Genomic DNA, 23827 nt, shown 5'->3' on the forward strand with positions numbered 1-23827 from the left:
ACCCCACGGTAACATCAGTTAATGCTCCAGGCTACCGGCTTTACCCAGTTTGTAAACGCAGACTCTGTGGTGCCGGATTGCTGAGCGCGGGGCGGTTTCCAGCAGAGCCGGTGCGGGAAGGACCAGGGCCACCGGCCACGCGGAGTCAGTGTTGCTCCGTGCCGAGGCGGTTTTCCGCTGAATTCCTCCAAAGCAGCAATGCTGGAGGACCCCCTTTACCCTCAGCGTCCCAACAGCTTCCCCAGGGCGTCTTCTCATAAAGCAACGCCGTGCTGGGGTTTATTGTCATGAAACCTGGCTGGAAGAGGGGGAAAAACCCCTCCTCTGTGGGTGACTTCTGCGGCACCCGTGCTTTTTCGCAGCCGCTGATCCTAACAGCTTGCACGGACCCTGCAATGGGAGACTCCAACCAGTCGCAAAGATGTCCCAGTACAGGCGGCGGAGCTTTAATGGGGTCGGGCTGGGGAGGAAGAGCATCCCGCGGGATGCGGGAGCTGCTGCTGCCCGTCACACGCAGGAGTCCATGGCGTACATCTTGCTGGTGGCCGTTCGGCTACGGGGCTGGGGGAGGCTCTGGGGTTGCCAGCGGCTGCTGGGGTCTGCCAGGAGAGAGTCGGGGTTGTGTCACAGTGGGGGGGGCTCAGGGGGTGCCACAGCATGGAGATGTGGCAGGAGGAATGAACCCATGAGGGTGACTTCCACCCCATGCAACCAGGCAGAAGGGCTGGAGGTGGTGTCTGGTGAGGCATCACCTGCCCCACGTCCCTGCTGGTGGGACGGCCAGATTTCGACCGACACATCCCCGCAGTCACCGGCTCAGGCTTTGGCTGGTCATAGTGACACAGCTCCAGCACAGCCACTGCTTTGTGTAGACGTCAACACACCTTCACCAGCACCTTGAGGTCCCACGGGTGTGGACAGGGCATTTCTGCACCCCCTCCACACCCTTATGGGGTCCTCACTCAGCCCAGTCCTGCCTGGCGTGACCCAGCCTCCGCTGCCAAGGCACACAGGCCAGACATGAAGGGGTTCCCCTTGATTTAGCCAGACCCTACAAGAAGTGCCTGCACCCTCTGAGCTGGTCCTTCACCCCACATGCATCCTTGCAGGGCAAAAAGCTGCTGGAGGTGGGGTAGAGTGGGCCAGGGTCGACTGACCTGCACTGGTGTAGAGGCAGCAGGTCAGCAGGATGGATGTCACAAAGCAGCCCATCGAGCCAGCCATCCCCAGCCAGCACGACCACCCGAAGTCGTAGTGGACTCCCAGGAATATGTTGCGTGACACTAGCATGGCCCTCTCCACGTAGACGTCCACTGCATACCAGATGGAGCCCACAAGGCCCAGGATGCCTAGGAGGAATGGGGCTGGTTAAGATATAGAATCATAAAATCATAAAGGTTGGAAAAGACCTCTAAGATCATCAAGTCCAACCATCAACCCAACCCCACCATGCCTGCTAAACCATGTCCTGAAGCACCACATCTACATGTTTTTTGAACCCCTCCAGGGATGGGGATTCCACCACTGCCCTGGGCAGCCTGGTCCAACGCCTGACCACTCTTTCAGTAAAGACATTTTTCCCAATATCCAATCTAAACCCCCCCTGACATAGCTTGAGGCCATTGCCTCTTGTCCTATCGCTGGTTACTTGGGAGAAGAGACCAGCCCCCCCCCTCACTACACCCTCCTGTCAGGCAGTTGTAGAGAGCGAGAAGGTCTCCCCTCAGCCTCTTCTTCTCCAGACAAAACAGCCCCAGCTCCCTCAGCCGCTCCCTCTAAGACCTGTTCTCCAGACCCTTTACCAGCCTTGTTGCCCTTCTCTGGACACGCCCACTGTACTCCCCAAGATTCCCGCTGAGGGGGTGCCCCTAGCTTCCCCCGTGCTCCCCATGGGACACAAAGTCCATCTGCTTGCTGAGCACTCCCAGCCACCCACTCCCGATGCCAAGGATGATGCCGGCCCCATAGCACATCTTCATTTTGACACGAGGCTCTTCCTTGAGGAACTTGATGCAGTCAAGCCCAAGGAGCAACGTAGCCAAAGCCAGGCCAGCCAGGAGGTCTGCTGCGATCAGCAGGGTCCGCGTCACCACGATCTTCACTGGGCAGGGAAGGAAAAAAAGAACAGAAAAGGGAGTGAGGAATGGTCAGAGGAACTGTTCTCCCTGCTCCAGATCACTGCCTGTGTCCCTGCTAGAGTCATCCAGCTCACCAGTGGGCATGTCCGTGTCTACACTGGGAGCCACAAACTCCATGCCTGCCACGTGCCATAGGCAAGGTCCTCACCAGGCTCATCTGAAATCTTGCAACAGGACTTAATAAGCCCATTCTTAGACCAGCCCAAGAAACCAAACAACATAAGGTGGACCAGTCAGCACCTGGAATGTGGTCACCTACTGGAGACTTCCTGCACAGGCTTGGACAGCAGATGCTGCTGTCCAGACTATCTGTTTTTTCCTCCAAGTTGTGTAGCTGATGTTTTGAACAACAAATGTCAACACACCAGTGGAAAAGATGAGACCTGGCACAGGTCATGTCACCAGCTATGTGCAATGTGACTTCTCCCTGCAAAGCTTGTTCCCCAGAGCACCACAACAGCCCCACCTTGTCCATGCTGACCTCTCGTTACTTTCTCCACTGCCCGAATCTCTGTCATCATCATCACGTCCCTGTCATGAGTGTCCCATGTCATCACAAGCGTTCTCCTGTGCAAGGCCTGATGTGCCCTGTGCAGACCAGGAGAAGTGTCCATACCACTATATGACTGTCCATGAGATGAGGACACAACTCCTTGGCCAGCGGTCCTCATCTCTCCATGCAGCATCAATGGGGCTGCAAATCCCACCATGTGATAGGAGCAGGAGCTGCGCCTGGGTGCTGTGTGCCATAACACCTTTGCTGTGAGGTGGCACAGCTTCACAGCCTCTCTCCTGCTTGGTGACCTCACAACAGATCTGGCTGACCACAGGTTACTGTCCAAGCCCTGCTGATGGCACAGGAGACGAAGAAGAGCCCTGGGCCTGCATTGCTAAGTGATGAAGGTCAGCCCTTCGCAACGAGGGTCATCTCCTCGAAAAGGGAAGAGGAAAAACTCATAGTTGTGAAGTTAAAAGATGCCTCCACGCCATGCCAGCTTACCTGGGTGGTCAGCCAGAATGGAGTCATACTGGTCACAGGTCCTGACTCCGTCCTGTATGTTGGTGACACACTCCCTCCAAAGTCCCCGGCATTTGTGACTTATCTGGAAGCAGGAGAAAAACATTCAAGCAAAAAGCACCCAAAACCGCCCCAGTTCACTGGGGATATCCCAGCCCAGCAGAACTTAAGGCTCTCACCACCACAGCTTGACACGTCCTGGTGACTCCCTTACCCATGCTTTTCTCCCTGTCTCCTCCTTCTGCTCCAGCACTTCTCTATCTAATCCTCTAATCCTCCGACTCATGCAGAAAGCAGTGGGTTTGTCCCACTGTCCCCTTTCCAAGCCCATGGAGACAAGGTGCAACCTCATGGATGTCAAGGCACCCACGTTGCTCCCAGCTGCTAACCTCAAAGGTGGTTGCTCTGCTAACCTTGAAGATGGTTGCTCTGCTCACCTCCAAGCTGTCATCAGCGTTCACCATCCAGCAGTCGGTACATGTGGCAAGGAGCAAGAAGAGGGTTGAGAGAAGAGCGAGACCAAACGCTGACATCTGCAAGGCTGCACTCATGGGGTCACCTGCAAGGGCACAGAGATGTCCACCACCTCTGTTTTGGCCTCTTCCCAGGACACCAAGGACAAAGTGTCACCTAGACCGGGTTGTCCTCTGGATCCCTGTCATCTGGAGCCCTTCTGATGGTCCTTAGTGCTGCCAAAATGCTCTAATACCCTTACCCGAGGTTGGGCCACCAGGTTTGCGTGTAGACATGGTCTTCAGGGACACATTAATTTGCAGTGGAGACATACCCACGTCAGTTTGCTCTCTAGACATCCTCTCTTCCAAATAGACCACCTGAAGCTGCCAACCATTAGTACGAGCCCTCTGGGAATCAAAAGCTGCTGGTTCTCCTCCCTCTCTACTCAGCCCTAGTGAGGTCCCATCTGGAGTAATGCATCCAGTTCTGGGCTCCCCAGTTCAAGAAAGGTGAGGAGAGACTGGAGAGAGTCCAGCGCAGGGCTACGAGGATGAAGAGGGGACTGGAGCATCTCTCCTACGAGGAGAGGCTGAGGGAGCTGGGCTTGTTCAGCCTGGAGAAGAGAAGGCTGAGAGGGGACCTTAGAAATGCCTCTAAATATCTGCAGGGTGGGTGTCAGGAGGATGGGGCCAGACTCTTTTCATTGGTGCCCAGCAACAGGACAAGGGGCAATGGGCACAAACTGAAGCAGAGAAAGCTCCAGCTGAAACCGAGGAAGAACTTCTTCCCTCTGAGGGTGACAGAGCCCTGGCCCAGGCTGCCCAGGGAGGTTGGGGAGTCTCCTTCTCTGGAGATATTCAAGACCCACCTGGACGCGGTGCTGTGCAGCCTGGTCTGGGTGACCCTGCTTGGGCAGAGGGGTTGGACTGGGTGACCCACAGAGGGCCCTGCCAACCCCTGCCATGCTGGGATTCTGTGACCCTGTGGAAACTTGTCAAACCGCTGCTGCTGTCGAAGCCTGTGATCTGAGCACGTCTTCTGATACCCGAGGGTTTCTTGATGCCTCCATCCCCACATCCATGTGACTCAGTGGGAAGATCACCTGCCTTTTGCTGCTTTTTTTTCAAAGAAAAGCAATGAAGTGTTGAAACATCCAGGCTGGAGCACAAGCAAGTGTACCATGGAGATGTCCTAACCTCAAGCGGCAAGCCCAAAGAAAGCATCTCCCATTACAGAGGTGGATGATGGCTGCTGGGGCTTGATGTGGGTGCCCTTGGGTGCTGCCGAGGGGATGGGACCATTTGTTTTCCATCCTTGCCAGAGAAGCAGGGACTTTGCGGAGAGGGGAGCTGTGCCCGAGGTACAGAGCAGAGGACATCACATCTCCACAGCCTGGCCTTTAATCCTGCTTCGCTGTGTTTTGCAGCACAAGATGGTAAATATTTTAACTGCTGAGGTTGCAACCACGGTGACAGCTCTTTGGGCAGAGGAGTTCCCATCAGTGGGTTAATGAATGAGAGCAGGTGGGTCTCGGAGCTGTATGGGTTGCTGACCGTAGGGCGATGACTCTTCACCATGGCAGAGTTTGTGACCGTCAGCCGGGTCCTGCCCACCCCGGCACGGCTTCACCGCGGGACAGAGGTGGGAAGGAGGGTCACGGTTCCCACACCTTCTGTGCAAGATCTCCCACCACGTCCCCTCCTGGGCCGTCGCTGGGAGCAGATGTGCTGCTCACCCCGTCTCTGGGCATTTCCATCAGCTTCACTCTGAGCGTATCGTATTGACAAGCAGCCGCTTAGACCCCAGTTTACAACTTTTTTTTAATTTCCCAGGCTCCCTTCTGAGCCGACTCTCCACAAGTTGATTTTTTACCACTGGACCCTGGCTGTTTTGGAGCCTTTGAAGAAAATCTGTTCAGTCATTTGAGTCGGATGAGCAAGGAAAGAAAAAAAAGAAAAGAAGAAATCCCTAACCCCAGCAAGAACCAGCTCTGAACCTTGTTAGCAACAAAAAGGGTCTCGGGGCGGAGTGTTACCTTCACCGCAGGCTCATCCTTGCTGGGGTGGGACGATGGCAAAAGCTCTTTGTCACTGATGACTCCAGCTGGGGACGTGGGTCTTGGAAGCTTTGAAGTGCGGATGGGATTCGATCCTGATCCACCTGCTGGAGTCGGGGAAATGCAGCGCCTGCCGGAGCCTGTGCTGGGCTATTTAAGGTTTTTCCAGGGCATGTCAGATGGGCCTTGTGCTCCACAGCGTGATGGACATCCCTGCGGCTAGAACCGTGATAGGTTGGCAATGGAGCCTCCCCAAAAAAATATCACGTGGGGAAACCTGTGGGAACCCACTGGGAACACTCCCCAGGTGGGGAACTCTGTGTCCCGGGCGAACATCCCACATTTTTTAATGAGACCTTTTAATGACTGCCTAGGGTTGAGGGGCAGAAGACCTGCTGGGTCCCCAGGACTGGTGAAAGAGAGCCAGAGAGGTGGAGGTGGCCGGGGAAAGAAGCTAAAATGCAGGGAGGATAATTAAAACCCTTTGGCCAGGCATGCAGCCAATAATTCAGAACCTTTTGGTTTTTTTACCTCCATAAGTGGATAATAAGTGATGACCACCGCAGCGGTCATGGCTCAGACAACACGCCCCATCCGCTCCTGAGGCCTCCGTGACCCTGGGAAGTGATACCCCAGCTGCCCGGCACGAGGAACTGCCCTAAAAACTGCGGGTTCGTTCCTCGATCACCCACTATTAGGGAAAAATACATCGCTTTTCCTCGCTCTTTCTCGCCGAGCATCGTGTTGTGGCGTCCTCTGAGCATCCCTGGGATCAGCTGCTGGGACATCACTGCTCCCTCATCTCCTAGACCCATGGAAAACACGTCCCTGTTTCCACAGGTCATATCCAAGAGATGCACTTGGGTTTTTTTAGGTTTGTTTCGTGGCTTTTTTTCCTCCAGATAATCCTCTGCAGCGCTGAGCTGTGGGGGTTTTGGCAGCGCACCGGGGTCTTGGCAAATCCTTGAGCTTCAGCCTCGCAGAGGCACCCGGGTGCTCGATGTGTGCGACCGCTGCGGCTTTATCTCAGATTATCCCGTTTTCCTGGGATTTCGGCACACGGTGGGTCCAACGCTTGGATGTGAAGCAGTGAATTAGTGCTGAAAACATCCAGGAGGGTTCGTGTAGCTTCATGTTCCAACATCTACGGCTCAGGAATTTATGGTGCTTGGATATCTGTGATAGAGGTAAAATTCTGGTGTGGCCCCAAGCAATGCAAAACTGCAGCTGCGTGCCCTGTAAAACATGTTTATTTTTATTTTCTGCTCACCTAAACAGTCAATTTATCGTATATCAAACGAATCTGCTACGTCAATTGTCAGCTGAAACCTTGCGGAGGCTTGAAGGGATGCAGGCGAGGGGCAGCTCTAGTGATCCTTGAGTAATCACAGAATCACAGAATCACAGAATGCCAGAATGGTCGGGGTTGGCAGGGACCTCTGTGGGTCATCTAGTCCAACCCACCTGCCGAAGAAGGGTCACCTAGACCAGGCTGCACAGGATCTCGTCCAGGGTGCTCTTGAATATGTCCAGAGAAGGAGACTCCACAGCCTCCCTGGGCAGCCTGGGCCAGGGCTCCGTCACACTCAGAGGGAAGAAGTTCTTCCTCGGGTTCAGCTGGAACTTAATGGAGCTCATTTCCCTGGTTAATGAAGGTGAAAAATCAGATCTCGGGTCCTGCTTGGTTTGTAAAACCCATGTGTTAAAAAAATGGTCCTGACAGAAGACCCAAACCTTTGTGTTTGAGCACACGTCGTGCAGCACGAACTTGCTGGAAGGGAAAAAACAGAACTCAAGTTGATTTCTTTGATGGGACCATCATCGGGAGGTGGCGAGGGCTCCGTGGCTGCTGGTGCGGCAGGCCGATGAGTCAGAATGACCAAAAAATAACTAAAAATGACCAAACCCTCCATTGAATAAAAATAATCACGGCTCTGAGGCGTGAGAACAGCCCTGCTGCGTGCGGCCCGGCCGCGGGCCCCCAGCCAAGGGCAGCGCTGCCACGGAACAGCTTCGTGCTAAATGCGACACGGGGCACCGAAGCGGATTTATTTTAGTTCTTTGTTTTTAACAGAAAAGGTGATTTTTTAAATTTTCTGCGCTATTATTCGCACAGAATTTCAGCGCCGTGGCGATTTGGTGCGATTTGCTGCCATCTTGGCGTCGTTTTCCCTTTTCCCTTATTTCTGCCTATTTAATAATGAATTTTTTTTCGCCGGGTTTTGGGTGCAAGCGACAGGAACGCCCAGAAAGCTAAATATTGTTCCTCTGCTGGTTTTGCTAAACAAAAGAAGCGTGTTCGGGGGGAAACCAGGTTTTAGCCCGGGTGCAGCATGGCCGGGGGCAGAGCCCACGTCCTGCAGCGAGCCCGGCGTCCCGCTCCCAGATTTTATCCCGCTTTGCCCCATGCAAACACACAAGGGATTGTCCGGAGGACAGTGGGTGCCTTTGTACCCCCCGAACGCATCGTTATCACTGTTCAGCTATTTTCCTACCCCCCCCGCCCCCCCCTTTAATGTGCTTCCAGCCTGGGCGTCCACCCCTGGGGAGCCCTCGGGTGACCCGTGGAGACGGCGCGGGAGCCACCAAGGACCCCAAATCCCCTCTTTTCGAGGTGGGATGGGGTGTGTTTGGGGACCAGGTGCCACGGGCAGGGGGAGGATGCGGAAAGAAGATGCTGGATGTGCCACGGCTTGGGTGGAAAGCGTCGTCCCCCGAGCAGAGCATCACTGGGCAAGTGGTACTGCCCCTCCGCCAGGAAAGCAAAAATCAGCTTTAATTAGCAAAGCACCCAATTAGGCACAAGCCAGCTCTGAAATCAGGGCAAATGGGAGAAAAGAAGGGAGAGCCTGGCTTTGAGGGTCCATAAGAGGGGCAAGGAGAGGAGGATGCCGGCAGCATTTCAGCCTCGGGAAGGGCCCTGCCGAGGGACCGAGGGCTGGCTGCAAGCAGGAGACGCGGGATGCAGCTCGTCTGCGGGGCAGACCTGGGCTTTTCTAGGGGTTTAGCCTTAAATTTAGCATTTTTTAAGGCCACATCCCCTCTTTCAAGAGCGACCCATGGCACGAGACTCGAGATATTTAGCCAGGACCTACCCCGGAGGGCGGAAAATGTTCGGAATGGGGGAGCATCCCCCCCGACCACGCTGCGGGCGCTGCTATGAACCAGCAACCGAGTCCCTCGCAGGGGACTGGCCCGGATTTGGGAGAGGGGAGAACAAAGAGACAATTTTCGAAAGATGCCCATGATCGGAAATCTTTTAATACCACTGAGTCACAATTTTTAGTACAAACAATCGGCTAAAAAATGCATTGAAAAATCCCAACCGGTCCCATTCCCACGGCCATGTATCCCATAGAAAAGTTAACGTGACTTTTATATTCAAAGAATAAAAACATTCTTCTACGCAACACTGTGCTCTTGACATAAAAATGCCTTTTTGATAGATTCTCTTTTTTTTTTTAAAGCACAGGTTTCCTTTGCAATCCTCACTGCGGTCACTTTTGGTGTGTATTTTTGGAGGGGAACCCCGTAAGCCGGGTTCGGCCAACCAAGCACCTGATGGGTGAAGACAGATTTATAAGCACTGCTCTCCCCTGATGGGTGAAGAAGACATTTTTACAGGGGGTCTGCAATTTAAAAGAGAAAGAGGGCTGTCAGTCCCGCGCGAGAGGGAGAAATCACCCCCACCCACAGCAAAACCAGCACCACCTTCCCTCCAGCACAGACCAGGACCCTAAGCAGCACATGGGCATAAAATAAAATAGAGGAAAAAAAAATAAAATAGAGTAAAACGAAATCAAATAGAGCAAAATAAAATAAGATAGAGTAAAATAAAATAAGATAGAGTAAAAATAAGATAGTGTAAAATAAAATAAGATAGAGTAAAATAAACTAGAAAAGCATAAAAAAATTTTAAAAAATCAGCTACTTCAGCTAACTGGGATTAAAAAAATTAAAATAATAGTAAAAAATACATAATCTTTGGATCATTCCCACTGTTTTTCCTGCAGGTTAGCTGACACAGCACATGCAGCATGGATGGGTGGATGGAGATACGGGGCGTTTGGGGGGATTTACGGACGAAATTGGAGCTACGGCGTTCGCAGAGCAGTTAGTAGCGGTCAAGACGAGGTACGAGGAGGTGAAGGCAATTAGCACGCCGGCGTTTGAAGACTTCGCTGCCCGCTTCAGGGGATCCTGTCAGGGGGGGAAGAGGGATTTGGACGCAGCGGGGAGGCATCAAAATTCACGGGTCTGTCCATCTGCTCCCCGAAATCACCGCACCGGGCACCGAAAATAAAAACAAACCACTGCTTTGTGTTCAAAGCCTCCCTTTTCGCCTGCTTTAATTTGCCCAGCTCCATTTATTCTCCTGCTTAACAAGGCCACATACTGGTGCCTGGTGAGAAATAAGCCCGGGGCTGGTTTTAGCCGGCAGAGCTCAGCTGGAGCACCAGCAGCCGGCTGGTTTCTAATCTATTGTCTGCTCGAATCGATAATAATAATATTAAAAAAATGTTACTTTTGGGTAGCAACGAAGCGGGGGGATGCTCGCAGCCCGAAAGCATCCCTCGGCCAAAAGCGGGGTGTGGGGATGCTCCAGCCCCAGGGCTGGGCTGGGTCTGGCAGCAGCGGGCAGCAGCTCCGTCCCGGGACCACCCCGCGCCGGCTTTGCCCCTCGCTTGCTCCCCGGGCCGGGGCTGGAGGGCGCGGAGGCGGGGAGGGGGGGGATTCACAGCACAAAGCGGCTCTGTGCAGCACACCCCCGTCGCTCCCCGGCATCCGCGTGACAGACGGACGTGGTCCAGCCACCCACAGCCCCGGGCACCCCGGGGGGGGCCAACGCGCCCGGCTGCGGGGAGCCCGATGTGGATGGAGGCACGACCCCCAAAAAAACCCATATTTTAGAGGATGGCGCTGAAGCCTGGATGACGAGGAGGAGAAGAAAGGTCTCCTGGGGCAACTGGGGCCGAGGCGGGTGGGAGGGCCGGGGTCTGGCCCGGTTTCGGGAGGGGAGCGAGGCGCTGGCGGCAGGAGGGCAGGGTGAGGGGGTCAGACGTACTCCCGCGCCGTCGAAGGCTGCGACTGCCGGTAGTACTGCTGTCCTCGCCGGTCCTTGGGTGGGCAGGAGCAGCACAGCAGGGACCCCCCCAGCACGGTGAGGCTGGCGGCCCCCCAGCCGACGAAGAGAGCTGAGCCGAACTCGTACCTGCGGCGAGAGAGAAAGAGGAGGGGGAGCATCAGGGAGGAGGGGGAAGAAAAGGCAGAGGTGCAAACTGAGACGGGCACAAGGACACTCGAAGGCCATGGGTGACATCAAGGCAGATGTTGGGTCATCTTCTCTCTGACCATCCCCATCTTCCACGTTGTCCGAATCCAGCTACGAGGTTTCCCCGTGTTTTAATCCTCCCTTGGGCTGAAACTCCACTCGAGTGCTCTTACTCCATCCCAGAGTGAGGTTATTGGTGGCACCAGCTAAAGCTTTAGCATCAGGGAGATCTTCTGCAGCGCGGCAGCTGTGGGGTGGCCACAGGTCCCAGCCCGGCTGCCCGGCGCATCTACCCACAGCCCCGCATGTCGCCAAAACTGGCAAGGGAAGCTCCCGTGGGAAGCACAGGGACAAGCTGGGACTCGGGTAGAGCACCTCCCGAGCCGGGCTCTCACCTGGCGTTGACGGGGACGGTGCTCTCTCTGAAGAACTCGTAGGTCACCTGTGTTGCGTACAAGGACACGGCGGCCAACGTGCACAGACCTGGATGTCAAACGTTGAACATCAGCAACCCCCAGTCCATCCCCAAACCAGCCCCTCACCCTGTCTTCCACCAAACAGCTTTTAAAAGGTGTTTGAGGTCCTCTGCGTCAGAGAGGTGGCAAAGGCTGGAGCTGCCTTACCGGAGAGGACGAAGAGGACACCTCCAGCAACAGCGATGCGGCTCTTGGTGATGGGATCGTCTTCACCAACTTTGGTGCATTTCATGCCCACCACGCTCACGATGATGCCGAAGAAACCCAGGAGGAGAGAAATCACCATGAGAGCCCGGGAGGTCTGGATGTGAACTGCAAAGGGCGGGAAGCAAAGCCGCTCGCCACCGTGTGCTTTCAGCCGCAGCCGGTCTCCGAAAGCAAGGTCACCTCGTCCCACGCTGGGGATGGACCTGTCCTTAACCCCGTCCTCGCTGCGTGGCTCCCTGCCACCCCTTCCTCGCACGGCTGGTGGAAGCCGCACCTCAGCTCAGCTCAGGGCACTGCTCCCAACGCCTCCCCTGACCTTCCTCCCTGCCACACTCATCCTCGCCGTCATTTCCCGGGCTGGGGAACACCTTGCCCACAGCGGCACCACAAGTCCTCGAATGCCACGGGGTTGATGCCCAGTCCCCAGGGGCTGCGATGTCCCTGTGGGTCCCCAAACATGGTGCCCACCCTGAATCTCAAACTCACAGGGGCTGAAGGGGGTCTCAGACACAGAGAGGGGCTCAGACCCACGGGGTGGTGTGGGGAAGGGAGGCTTGGACCCACATTGTGGCTCAGCTCAGGGGAGGGGTAAAGGAGGGGGGCTCAGGGGCATGAGAGGGGCTCAGACCCATGGCTTGGCTGGGGGTGCAAGGAGGGCTCAGCCACCGGAGGGGCCAGAGCAGCACAGACCCCCGGGGTGCTCAGATGTGGGGATGGTACATATCTGTTGGGGGGGCTTAAAACCCACAGAGGGGCTCATACCCAGGGGACAGGGGGTTCAAATACACAGAGAGGCTCAGATTCATGGCGGGGGGGGGGGGGGCTGAGTCCAACCCACAGAGGGGCTTCAACCCACGGGGTAGGGAGGCGACTGGGTCATACCCTCAGAGGGGCTCAGACCCGTACAGGGGGCGTCAAACCCTGAGAGGGGCTCAAACTCATTTAGGGGGGGGTCATACCCTCAGAGGCTCAGACCCATACAGGGGGAGGGTGTCAAACACACAGAGGGGCTCAAAGCCATTGGGGGGGGGGTCACAGGGTGGCTCAGACCCATACGGGGGGGGGGGGGTGTCAAACCCACAGAGGGGCTCAGACCCATTTAGAGGGGGCTCAAACCCTCAGAGGGGCTCAGACCCACATGGGGGGAGGGTGTCAAACCCACAGAGGGGCCCAGACCCATTTAGGGGGGGTCAAACCCATATAAGGGGGTGAAACCCCTAGAGGGGCTCAGACCCGTTTAAGGAGGGGTGAAACCCACCGCGGGGCTCCGACCTGCACGGGGCAAGGCTCAGCAGCCCAGCGGAGCTCAGCCCCGCGGAGAAGCGGCTCTGTCCCCCGGCCCGCAGTGGGGCTCCGATCCCCGGGGGTCCCCCCGGCACCCACCGTCGAGGGAGAGGAGCGAGTCGTGGAGGCGGCACTGGACCTGCCCGGTGCTCTGCGCGGCGCAGCTCATCCACAGCCCCTCGTGCAGCCCCACCGCCGTGATGATGGCGTCCCCGGCGTACGAGCTCTGCCTCCACTGCGGCAGCGCGGCCGCCGCCAGCGCCGCCACCCACCCGCCCAGCGCCGCCAGGTACCCGGCCAGCTCCCGCGCCCCGCCGCCCATCGCCGCCGGCCCCGCACAGCCCCGCACCACCCCGCACCGCGCCGCGGTCCCCACCGCCCAGCCCCGCCCCCGGACACGCCCCCCGTCCAGCCCCAGTGCCCCTTCCCGGACACGCCACGCCCCCGCCCCGCCCTGGCCACGCCCCTCCATGCCAGCTCCCGCACCCCACCGCCTCGCCCCGTGCTCGCCACCGCCCAGCCCCGCCCCGGACACGCCCCCGGCCAGCCCCAGTGCCCCGCCCTGGCCCCGCCCCACCCTGGCCACACCCCGCCCCGCCCGGCCAAGCCCTGGCCACGCCCCTCCCAGCCACCTCCAGTGCCCCGCCCCACCCCACGCTCCCCACCGCCCAGCCCCGCCCCGGACAAGCCCCGCCCCCGGACTCGCCCTGCCCGGCCAGCCCCAGCGCCCCGCCACGCCCTGGCCACGCCCCGCCAGGCCCACCGCCCCGCCCCTCCCGGCTCCCCACCGCGCCACGCCCGGCCACGCCCCCCCGTCTACACCCCGGTCACGCCCCCTGACCACGCCCCAGCCTCGCCCCTTGGGAGATGGGGGGCGGGGGGGGGAAGATTTGAGTCGGAGGAGGGGATTTGGGGCTGGGAAGGGGAAAATTTGGGGTCTGGGAGGGGGGATTTGGGTCCCTGGGGAAGATTTGGGGTCTGGGGGGGAGGAGGTTGGGGTCTGGGGGGAGATTTGGGGTCAGGGGGGGCGGGTTGGGGTGGGGTGAGGGGCAGATTTGGGTCCCGAGTGGGAGATCTGGGGTAATTTGTGGCTTGGGGGGGGGGGATAGGTCCTGGGGAGAGGAGCTGGATCCGAGGAGGGGGAGATTTGGGGTGCGGAGGGGGACGTTTGGGTCCTGAGTGGGGGGATTTGGGGTCTGAGGGGGAGAGGACAGGGTTGGGGGGGGAGTGCGATTCGAGTCGTGGCGGGAAGATTTGGATCCGGAGGGGGGAGATTTGGGGGACAGGGGGTTGTTTGGGTCATGAGGGAGATGGGGACCGACCAAGCGACAGTGAAGGGAGATGGGAAAACTGTGGGGGGTCCCCGAGGGAGTGGGAGCCCCCACCCCATCCACAACCCCCCGCACTCCTGCCACCAGCCAGGACCCCCCCTCCAGCCCCAGGGGCAGCTCCAGGAATTTGGGGACGGGGGCCGTGCCCCCCACGCCGCCTGGCCTGACCCCGGCGTCTCCGCGGGGGGGAATCGGGGCGCCAACAAGAGCTGCCATTGACAGCGACGCAGGAGGGGGACACGGGCTGGGGGGGGACACAGGACACACACACGTGCCACCGCCCCGGTGACACCGAGCAACCCCGGGACCTGGCAATCGTTAACCGCCCCGGCCTCATCAGCAGTCCGCTCACGCGCGCGGCCGGCCGGGGTCGGACACCGGCATGGTGGGCAGCCACCAGCGGGACCATCCATCCACCCCGGAGGAGGCGGTCCCCCCCTGGACCCCCCCCCCTCCCACCCCGGCGCTGAACGGGACCTGCCCTACGCCCTCCCCAGATATTCCGGGGGCGCGGGGCTCCGGCGGCGCGGGGCAGGATTTATTTACTCACATTCCCGGCATGGTTATGGTAATGGCCAGGGCCCGACACCCGCGGGAACAATCCGGTGCCCTGTTCCGGGGTGCCACCGGGCTCAATGTCCTTCTTGTTGCAAGGACGGTGTCCCCCCCACCCCCGACCCCGAAATCGTGGGGCCCTTCCCACGCCACCAGAGCGGGACGCAGGGGATGCTGCGGGGCTTACGGCAGGGTCGCGGCGCCCGTGGGACCTGCTTCCCCCTCAAAAAAGTCCCCCTTGTCCCCCAGAATCCCACCGCCGGACAACGGGCAGTTGGGATGGGGGGCGCACAGCAGCCTCCAGCCCCCTGCCCAGCGAGCGACTGCTTAGAAAAAAACCCCGCCTTTATTCCCCCATTTTCTGCAGAAGGCACTTAAATAGCCGCAGGTTCAGCCGAGCGGAAAGGCACGCGTCTGCTGCCGGGGCACCGAGTCCTCCCCCCCTCAAACAGCACCCCCCCCTTGTCCCCCATGTCACCCCCCCCCACCCCGAGTCTCGGCGATACCCCCAGGTCAGCTCTGCCGGGGATGCTGGATGCCGCGGGGAGGGGCGCAGGGCAGCCCCCAGCTCCCCACCCCACGTTGTCCGGGGGTGGAGGGGGGTCCCGTCCGGCGGCCCCACGGCCGAGCAGCCCGAAGCCGCAGTGCTGGTGTCACTGGTCCCAGCTGGGATGTCCTGGTCCCCGCGCGGGATGTCACAGCTCGTCCTTCCCCGCCGCGACAGCAGCCGGCGGTTCCCGCTCCGGCAGCAAATCCCCCTCTTCCGTGCCAAAAAGCATCTTGACCAGGTCATCCGCCTGCACGCGCTCCTGTGGGGCAGACCCACGGCGATAAGCACGGCCACCGTCCCCCCCAGACAACCCCTCCCCCACCGCTGCCGGGGAGGGAGCTTACCCGCTCGCTGTGCCGCGGGTCCAGGGTGAACCAGAGAGCGATGGCGCAGCGCTGGCCCTTGGTCACGGCCTTCACCCCGTGGGGGTTCTCCGCGCCGGAGGAGAAGCCCACGGCACGGCCGCACTGCGGCCGAACCTCTGCCTGCGACGGACGGGAGACCCCGGTCAGGACGCAGCCGGTGGGCAGGGGGATGAGTTGGTCTCCCCCAACCCGACTCCGTCCCTCGCGGTGGCACAGGGGATGGGGCCAGCAAGCAGGAGCTGGGTTTGGTGCTGTGCACGGATCCTCAAGGAGTTGAGCTACTTACGGTCTCGGTCTTGGCATCCAGCTCGGTGAAGTAGAAAGCTCCTCCTTCAAAGTCCCCATTGAGGTAGAGGATGGCACTAAAGGAAGCAGGGGACAAGCAGAGGTGGCAACCATCACCATAGCTCCAGCAAGCAGGTGAGTCTGGAGCTCCCCCAACACCACGGCAAGAGCCAGAGGCAGCAGAGCCCAGCTGGGTTGCCCTCCCACCCTGCTCCTCCCAACCCAGGTGCCACCACGTCACGGTGCCCTCAGGTGGGGAAGCTCTGGCTGATAGACAGCACCCGTACCTGTAATCCCGGAAGGTGTAGGCTGGAGGTTCCTTCACACACACCAGGGCCTCCGCGTTGAGGATGCAGTTGTCCACATGAACCTCGTGGCTGTTGTCATTCCGGCCTTCTTGCTTCTCTAGGGTGGAACGAGACCTGGCACGTAAGGACCCCTTTGTCCCTGCAGGGCCGGGGTCTGTCCCCAAGCACCATGTGCTTGGAGGTGACAAGAAAGTCATCTGTAGCCTAAAGCCCTGCCACTTGCTGGAGCATGGAGCATGAGAGGCCATTTGGGTGGCAAAAGCCTCCACTGACTTGTCCCATGGCATCTCCATGGCCCTCCAGGCACAGTCTCTCCCAGCACCCAATCCCAAATGCCTCCAAGTGCTGAAACCCTGCATGGCACGAAGCCACCTGCCTCCTTGGAGGCAACCAACAGAGCCGCTCATCCCCCCAAACCGGGCTTAGGGACAAGCTCCTCACACCTTCCTTTTGGGAAAAAGAGCAGGTTGGGGAGCAGCAAGGAGGACTCCAAGGAAAGGTCTGAGACCAGACCATCCCAGCTGTTGGGAGAGGACCCAGGTTGGCGAGCAGCAAGGAGGTCTCCAAGGAAAGGTCTGAGACCAGACCACCTCAGCTGTTGGGAGAGGACCCAGACAGGATGAGAAGCTGGAGGAGACTTGTTTCTCCTCGGGTTGTGCTTCTCCGAGGCCATGCTCACCATCAATGGCCGTGCGGCACACCAGGTGGGAGTAGGAGAAGTGGAGTGGGACCTCCAGGCGGAAGTAAGACTCCATCATGTGCCGCACCTTCTCCGTCACGTTGTAGTAGAGGTAGGCGCTCTGCAGGGGCACCTTGCCCTCCTGGCCCAGCTGCAGGGGATGGAGAGGACACGGGCTCAGCCCCAGGCTGGCTGGGCAAGCACGGGCAGCTGCCTGCCCTCAACCCCACCATCCTTGCTTCCACAGCCTGCTTCTCCCCCCTCCCCGCAGCCACCCTCACCTTGAGGGCCTTGAGCACGGTCACGCCGTAGAAGGTCTCGCTGGGGGTGTGAGGAGAGGTCTTTCCACGATAGCCGTCCCCGGCGGAGGCAGCTGCCTGCAAAGCCCAATCGGTGTTACTGGTCCAGCTTCCGAGTGGCAGGATGGGACCCCTCGGCATCCCCGGCCCCATCCCTGCCCGCTCCTCCCGTCCCTGCGCTCACGTTGGTGAGTCTCTGCAGCTCCCGGCACTCCTCGGCGGAAAGGACCCCGTCCACCACGACGCGCTGGGAGCCGTTCAGGGTCTTGGAGTTCATGGTGACACTGGCTCCTTCGTACACCAAGGGACCACCTGTGGCACAAACGGGATCAGGAGGACACAGGGATGGGTGCGACCAACCCTGGGGTACAGTGGGTGCTCCTGCCACCATCCATGTGGAAGGACCGCGAGCTGGCAGTGGGGACATGGAGGTCCCCATCCCGCCTCCCCTCCCAGCCCTCCGCACCTTCTCGGATGAACTTGCTCATATCGGCAGACTCCTTGGCCTTCTCCTCCACCAGCGTCTCGATCTCCTTCATGAGGTTGCCGATCTCCTCCGAGATACGCGCCGCCGTCTCCCGCTCCACCCTGGGCACACGGCAGCCATCAGCAATGCCGCCCCGCTGTCCCCATGTCAGGGACAAGGGCAGGACAAGTTGTCTCCAGGGGCCGGAGACAAAGCCCAAGGCTGGACAAAGTCATCTCAACACATCACTCCTTCTGAGCCACTTGGGATGACCTACCCAAACCCATCACCCCAAGGGCCGATGGGGAGCAAAGTTCTGCCCTCCAGCAGCCTCTTCCAGCCCCAGCATCAAAAAACCTCCCTGGCAGCAGCTCCATGGCCATGGCCTTTGGCCCAAACCCCATGGAGGGAGAGGGGTACGTCCCACCGGTCCCCTGTGTCAGGTAGGCTTGGCCATCAGCTTGGGAGAGCACTCACTTCTGTTTCTCTCGCAGTCTTTTTGGTATCACCTCTTCGGGTGTCCATGTGTCCTGCAGTCAGAAGAACAACAACCTCAGGAGCTGGACAAGGATCTGGCTGGGATGCAAATGCCTCATCGCCTTCCCACCCCGCCACCGCATCCAGCCTGGTCCAGCACCACTCACCGGGTCCACGAAGGGGATGCCGAAGACATCGTAGCTGAAGAAGAGCAGCTCCTTCTCCATCAGGCTTCGCTGGCGGTACGTCTGGATCTCCTGTGGCGAGGGGCAGAGGGACGGGGTGAGGGCATGGCACGAGGGCTTTGGAAAGACCCCGAGCGAGGGCAGGAGAGCGCAGGGTTTACATCATTCCCGCGGTCCTTGCTCCAGACCCGCAGCCCCGGTTTCCCCGTCCCTCTGGCAGCCGGGAAGCAAGTGGCTTTCCCCATCCTGCATGAACTTCCCTGTCCTGTGTGAGGACACAGGTCCAGGAGAGACAGAGGCACACGTGTGTCCCTCCTGCAGGAAGCACTTCAGAAGCAGATTCCCTTCCCTACTCCAGGTGATGTGGGGCAGAGACCTCCATCCCTGCCTACCACCACCCAGGCAGCACCCGAGCATCCAGGTCCAGCTATTTTAAAGCCCAAATCCTTTCTTTTTCAAGCAATTTCACTTCAGTTGTGGAATTGTGCAGCAGAGGTGGGCTCAGATCCTCCTAAAAAGTCTGTCCATCTGCCTCTCGTAGACCTCTCCCACAAGAGCTGGTCCACTTGTGCAAACCATCAAGCCTTCACTTGGCCAAAGACACTTTGCCAGTGATGCCTTTCAGTCTCTCAGCTATACTCCACCTTGTTGGGTCTTGCACCCAGCCATTCCTCTCCATCTTGTCACCGAAGGGTGGCTGGTCCAGAGCAGACCCGTCCAGAGCAGACCCCAAAAACCTCCGCAAAGGGAGGGGAGGAAACGTCCCTTGCAGGGCTCATCCCAGCCGGTCGCTCACCTCTCGGGGCTGGATGGGTCCTGCCAGGTTCTCCCCCAGGACAGCGGTGTAATAGGCCAAATTCTGGTTCATCACCTCGTCGTTTGGGAAGAAGAGCAAGTAGGTTTTGGCGCATTCAATGGCTTTTTCATAATTCCCATCTGCAGAGAAGCGGGGCTGTTACGGCAAGTCCAAGCGCATCAGAGACAGAGCAAACATGGATAAGGAGGAGAAACAAGGGAGAAAGTCCTTGTTGTTCTCCAAAGGGTCTCCCGAGTAGAGCAGATACCCTGGAGCATCGACTACTCCTGACAAAAAGGCAAAATTAAGAGTCTGAGGCGCTCTCCTGCCTCCGGACATCATCTCACCAGAAAACAGGGCCGCTTGCTTGGGTCATTTTCTTGCTCAGAAAACATCTTGAAGGCTATTTCGAGACAGCAAGAGGCAACCACTTCCAGGCTAACCTGCAATTTTCAGCCACTGGAGCACCCTGACCCACCTCCATCTACAGGGTTGCAACTTTTCGATCTTCTTGGACTTCACTTTTTTCCCCTCCCCTTTTGGAGAAATTTGCACAGAAACAGTTTAGATTTTTTCTAAAGAGGTGACTCAAAACCAAAATCGGGTATATTTGCCTGGGTTATAACTAAGTGTTCTGGAGGGGGAGGGTGTCTCCGTGGTTTGGAGCAAGAGGTGGACAGCTGACAGAAGAAAAACCAAATGCTTCTCTAGGTTGTTGTTTCACTCGGAAAGCAAAGTTGCCCAGGAATTCAGCATCTAAAGTGACGTGGAGGGTTCTTGCAACCAGGCGCAGCAAGACCCAGCTCTCCTGTGGCACATTTCACAGAATCCCAGCATGGTCGGGGTTGGCAGGGACCTCTGTGGGTCACCCAGTCCAACCCCCTGCCCAAGAAGGGTCACCCAGAGCAGGCTGCACAGCACCGTGTCCAGGTGGGTCTGGAATATGTCCAGAGAAGGAGACTCCACAGCCTCCCTGGGCAGCCTGGGCCAGGGCTCTGTCACCCTCAGAGGGAAGAAGTTCTTCCTCGGGTTCAGCTGGAGCTTCCTCTGCTTCAGTTTGTGCCCGTTGCCCCTTGTCCTGTCGCTGGGCACCACTGAACAGAGTCTGGCCCCATCCTCCTGACGCCCACCCTGCAGATATTTAGAGGCATTTCTAAGGTCCCCTTTCAGCCTTCTCTTCTCCAGGCTAAACAAGCCCAGCTCCCTCAGCCTCTCCTCGTAGGAGAGATGCTCCAGTCCCCTCATCATCCTCGTAGCCCTCGCTGGACTCTCTCCAGTAGCTCCTCAGGCTGGAGGAGCGGGGCCGTGTGAACCTCACGAAGATCAACAAGGTCAAGTGGAAGGTCCTGCACCAGTGTCAGTAAAGACTGGGGAATGGATGGGTTTAGGGCAGCCTTGTGGAGAACGACTTGGAGGTACTGGTGGATGAAAAATAGGACATGAGCCGGCAATGTGCGGTCGCAGCCCAGAAAGCCAAGAGTATCCTGGGCTGCATCCCAAGAAGCAGGGCCAGCTGGTCGAGGGAGGTGATGCTCCCCCTCTACACCATCCTCATGGATCCCACCTGGAGTAAGTGCGTCCAGCTCTGGGGTCCACAGCACACAAGGACAGGGACCTGTTAGAGCGGGTCCAGAGTTGGGCCACAACAATGATCCGAGGGCTGGAACACCTCTCCTACGAGGAAAGGCTGAGAGTTGGGGTTGTTAGGCCTGGGGAAGAGAAGGCTCCAGGGAGACCTAAATGTGGCCTTTCCACAGATAAAGGGGGCTTACAAGAAAGATGGAGACAACTTTTTACCAAGGCTTGCAGTGACAGGACAAGGGGCAACAGACCTCAACTGAAAGAAGGTGAGTTTAGGTTGGCCAACAGGAGGAAATTTTTCATGATCAAGGTGGTGAGACAGCAGAACAGGTTGCCCAGAGAAGCTGCGGATGCCCCATCACGGCAAGTGTTCGAGGTCAGGTTGGACAGGGCTTTGAGCAACCTGATCTAGCGCTAGATGCCCCTGCATCTTGGGTTGGACTAGATGATCTTTGAAGGTTCCTTCCCAACCCAAATCATTCTGTGAGTCTATGATTTCTGCCCGCGAAGAACGGCTGGTGCAGACCACGATGTCCAGTGCCCGTGGCCAACCAAGGATGGGGCAACGAGCTGCTTACTGTTGTAGTAGGCAAACTGCAGGTAGTTGAAGTGCGAGGGCAGGAAATCCTCCAAGGGCTTCTCCCGGCCGGGCTGCGAGGCCAGCTCCGTAACGCAGCCCTGCTTGCAGCTCAGCACCTGCATGTAGTGATCTGGTGGAGAAAAACCCCGTGTCACCGCACGTGGTCACCCAAGGGCTGGTAGACGGGACCTTGAGGGGTCTCCACTCCAACCTCCTGCTCGCCACAGGGCTGTTGGCAGATTCTTGTTGGTAGAAAGCCTCAAGGATGGTGGTCGCCCACCTCTGCGTGACTGGGGCTGTGCTGCTCTCCGGGGAAGGAGTGACCATCCTGAGCCTCCCACCCTTGCGTCCTGGTGACCCTCTGATGGTCCCTCTCCTGTTTCTCCACATTACTCTGGAATCTGGGGGGTTCCTGGGCATCACCCTCAGCAGTGAGTGAGGACAAACACTTCCTGCCACTCACTGGCCACGCTCCTCCTAGCGAAACCTAGGATGGGGTTTGCCCTCTTTGGGGATCCACCACCCCCAGGTCTTTGGGGACCCACCCCAGGTCTTTGGGGACCTCTCTGTGGACCATCCCCCCCCCCCCAAGGATTCTCCCCAGCTCTTGAGGCAGCTCCCACCTGTGATCGCCTGGAAAAGGTCCGCGTTGTACTCCAGGTAGTTGTAGCCCTCGTAGTCGTAGGGTCCCTCACAGAGCACCCGGCACTCGGCGTCCGCCACAAAATACTCCTCCAGTGCCTTCTCCAGGTGCAGGATGGCAGCAGCCGGCTGCTCCTCCGTGTAAAACCGGATGCCGAGCCGAAACTCGCTCTGCAGAGGGATCAGAAATGATGGGATGGGGGGGGCTCAACGTCCCGCTCCCTCTGACGGAGCACCCGGGGTGCCCTGACCCCATGGGGTGGGGACGGACCTCCAGCACCAAGGTGGCATCTCGGGAGCTCGCCAAGCCAACAGCCACAGTGCGACCCCCCCACCGAGGTCCGGCAGCGGATGGGTGTTCTGGGAGGGGGTGCCCAAGGCGGGGGGGACACGGACAGATCGGGGGGTGGGGGGGGTCTCACCAGGTGGGGTTTGGCCTCCAGGTCGGTGAAGTCGTCCTCGCGGACGCCCGCCATGGCTTGGTAGTACTCCAGGTTCTGCCTCATCTCCTGGTGCCCGGGGTTGGCGACGAAGAAGGTGTGCGCCGCCGCCGCCGCCTGCGCCGGCCGGTTCATCTGGGGGGGCCCGGGTGGGCGCGGGGTGAGACGGCCGCCAGACCCCCCCGGGAGGTGCGGAGGGGACCCCCGTCCCGGGGCATCGCGGTGGCGGGGGAGGGGGGGGGGTCCAGCGGCCGAGACGGAGGGCGGGGACGGGGGCGGCTCCGGCGAGCTCCGACGTGGCAATGCGGGGGGGGGGACCGGGGGAGGGGGCGGGCAGGGCCCGGGGCCGCCGTCCCTCCCACACCCCTCACCCCGCCGGGGCGGACAACTGGACCCCTCCGGGCTCCCGGGACCCGCCCCCTCCCCCCCCCCGCCCCGGATCCCCCCATCCTCGGGACCCCCCCATCCCCGGGGACCCCCCAATTCCCGGGACTCCCCCCCTCCCCGGGACTCCCCCCGCCCCGGGATCACCCCCCCCCAGGATCGCCGCCGCCCGGTTCCCTCGGTCCCAACTCCCTTTCCCGGTCCCGGGATCCCTCCGGGCATCCCGCCCACCCCGGCTCCCCCCGCCCCGGGACGCGCCCCGCCCCTTCCCGCTCCCGCAGCCCCGGGACCGCCAATCCCACCCCTCCCCCCTCCGGTCCCGCCGCCGGTCCCGGTACCTTGAAATAGGCGACCTGGAGGTAGTTGTAGGGGCTGCGCTTGGCGAACTCCCGGTCCAGCTCGTCGCCCAGCCGGTACCGGGAGGGCTCCGCCGGCCCGCAGCCCCGCAGGCAGGCGGCCCGCCGAAGCAGCCCCCGGAAGAACAGGAGGTCCCGGAGTACCGGGTCGGGCTGGGGCTCGGTACCCTCCGCCGGTCCGGCCGTGGCGTTGGCGCAGCGCAGGCGGCACCGGACCAACCGGGAGCGCACGGCCGCCCGGGCCCGCAGCGCCCGCTCCATCTGCAGCACCACGGCGGGCCAGTCGCCCCGAGCGTACGCCTCGGCACCGGCGGCGAACAGAGCGTCCGGGGGCTGGGCCGGCAGCGGGGGGTCGGCCGGTAGCGGCCCCGGTACCGGCCCCGGTGGGGTCGCCGCCCGCGCCAGCAGCGCTAGCACCGGCAGCAGGGCGCGCAGCGCCATAGCCGAGCCTCGGGGCCGCGCGCCCGGCCCCGCCCCGCGCCCGCCTCGCCCCGCCCCCAGTAACCGGGCACCGGAGCGCTCCGCGCCCCGCCTCCTCCCGCCCCGGCACGCCCTCTCCCACCTAGCCTCGCCCCCTCTCCCGCCCCTCCCTCTCCTCACCAATCAGCGCCCGTAAGGCGCTGTGGCTGTAGCCCCTCCCC

At 59.8% G+C, this 23827-nt stretch overlaps 3 protein-coding genes across 3 annotated transcripts; all 3 read right to left on the bottom strand.

The window, feature by feature from the left end:
* Positions 1–507: 507 nt before the first annotated feature.
* On the bottom strand, positions 508–3707 carry LOC104332997 (claudin-16). The gene is made up of 5 exons (XM_075437545.1): positions 3594–3707; positions 3139–3241; positions 1937–2101; positions 1158–1349; positions 508–599 (listed from the first exon to the last, which is right to left on the bottom strand). The coding sequence occupies exons 1-5, from the start codon at positions 3705–3707 to the stop codon at positions 508–510; spliced, it is 666 nt and encodes a 221-aa protein (XP_075293660.1).
* Positions 3708–9627: 5920 nt separating this feature from the next.
* On the bottom strand, positions 9628–13229 carry CLDN19 (claudin 19). Its single transcript, XM_075437367.1, has 4 exons — positions 13007–13229; positions 11564–11728; positions 11336–11423; positions 9628–10880 (listed from the first exon to the last, which is right to left on the bottom strand). Exons 1-4 carry the CDS (start codon positions 13227–13229, stop codon positions 10724–10726), a joined length of 633 nt encoding a protein of 210 aa, XP_075293482.1. The 3' UTR covers positions 9628–10723.
* Positions 13230–15120: 1891 nt separating this feature from the next.
* P3H1 (prolyl 3-hydroxylase 1) lies at positions 15121–23633 on the bottom strand. Its single transcript, XM_075437541.1, has 15 exons — positions 23169–23633; positions 22429–22581; positions 21988–22177; positions 21363–21494; positions 19204–19343; positions 18390–18479; positions 18223–18275; positions 17746–17867; positions 17464–17591; positions 17262–17357; positions 16981–17131; positions 16281–16398; positions 15995–16070; positions 15688–15828; positions 15121–15602 (listed from the first exon to the last, which is right to left on the bottom strand). The coding sequence occupies exons 1-15, from the start codon at positions 23625–23627 to the stop codon at positions 15489–15491; spliced, it is 2163 nt and encodes a 720-aa protein (XP_075293656.1). The 5' UTR covers positions 23628–23633; the 3' UTR covers positions 15121–15488.
* Between the last annotated feature and the right edge of the window lie 194 nt (positions 23634–23827).

This window comes from Opisthocomus hoazin, chromosome 16 (genome assembly GCF_030867145.1).
Source record: "Opisthocomus hoazin isolate bOpiHoa1 chromosome 16, bOpiHoa1.hap1, whole genome shotgun sequence".
NCBI classification, from domain to species: Eukaryota; Metazoa; Chordata; class Aves; order Opisthocomiformes; family Opisthocomidae; genus Opisthocomus; species Opisthocomus hoazin.

Excerpts from the sequence above, each read along its gene's own strand:
- LOC104332997 (XM_075437545.1), bottom strand. The coding sequence starts at position 3,707 with ATGAGTGCAGCCTTGCAGATGTCAGCGTTTGGTCTCGCTCTTCTCTCA. Across the intron at positions 3,242-3,593 it reads ACGCTGATGACAGCTTGGAG|ATAAGTCACAAATGCCGGGG; the intron begins GTGAGCAGAGCA and ends TCCTGCTTCCAG. Across the intron at positions 600-1,157 it reads CTGCCTCTACACCAGTGCAG|ACCCCAGCAGCCGCTGGCAA; the intron begins GTCAGTCGACCC and ends CTCTCCTGGCAG.
- CLDN19 (XM_075437367.1), bottom strand. The coding sequence starts at position 13,229 with ATGGGCGGCGGGGCGCGGGAGCTGGCCGGGTACCTGGCGGCGCTGGGC. Across the intron at positions 11,424-11,563 it reads TGTCCTCTTCGTCCTCTCCG|GTCTGTGCACGTTGGCCGCC; the intron begins GTAAGGCAGCTC and ends TTTGACATCCAG. Across the intron at positions 10,881-11,335 it reads ACCGTCCCCGTCAACGCCAG|GTACGAGTTCGGCTCAGCTC; the intron begins GTGAGAGCCCGG and ends CTCTCGCCGCAG.
- P3H1 (XM_075437541.1), bottom strand. The coding sequence starts at position 23,627 with ATGGCGCTGCGCGCCCTGCTGCCGGTGCTAGCGCTGCTGGCGCGGGCG. Across the intron at positions 17,868-18,222 it reads AGACTGCGAGAGAAACAGAA|GGTGGAGCGGGAGACGGCGG; the intron begins GTGAGTGCTCTC and ends CCGTGTGCCCAG. Across the intron at positions 17,132-17,261 it reads CCGTGCTCAAGGCCCTCAAG|CTGGGCCAGGAGGGCAAGGT; the intron begins GTGAGGGTGGCT and ends CATCCCCTGCAG.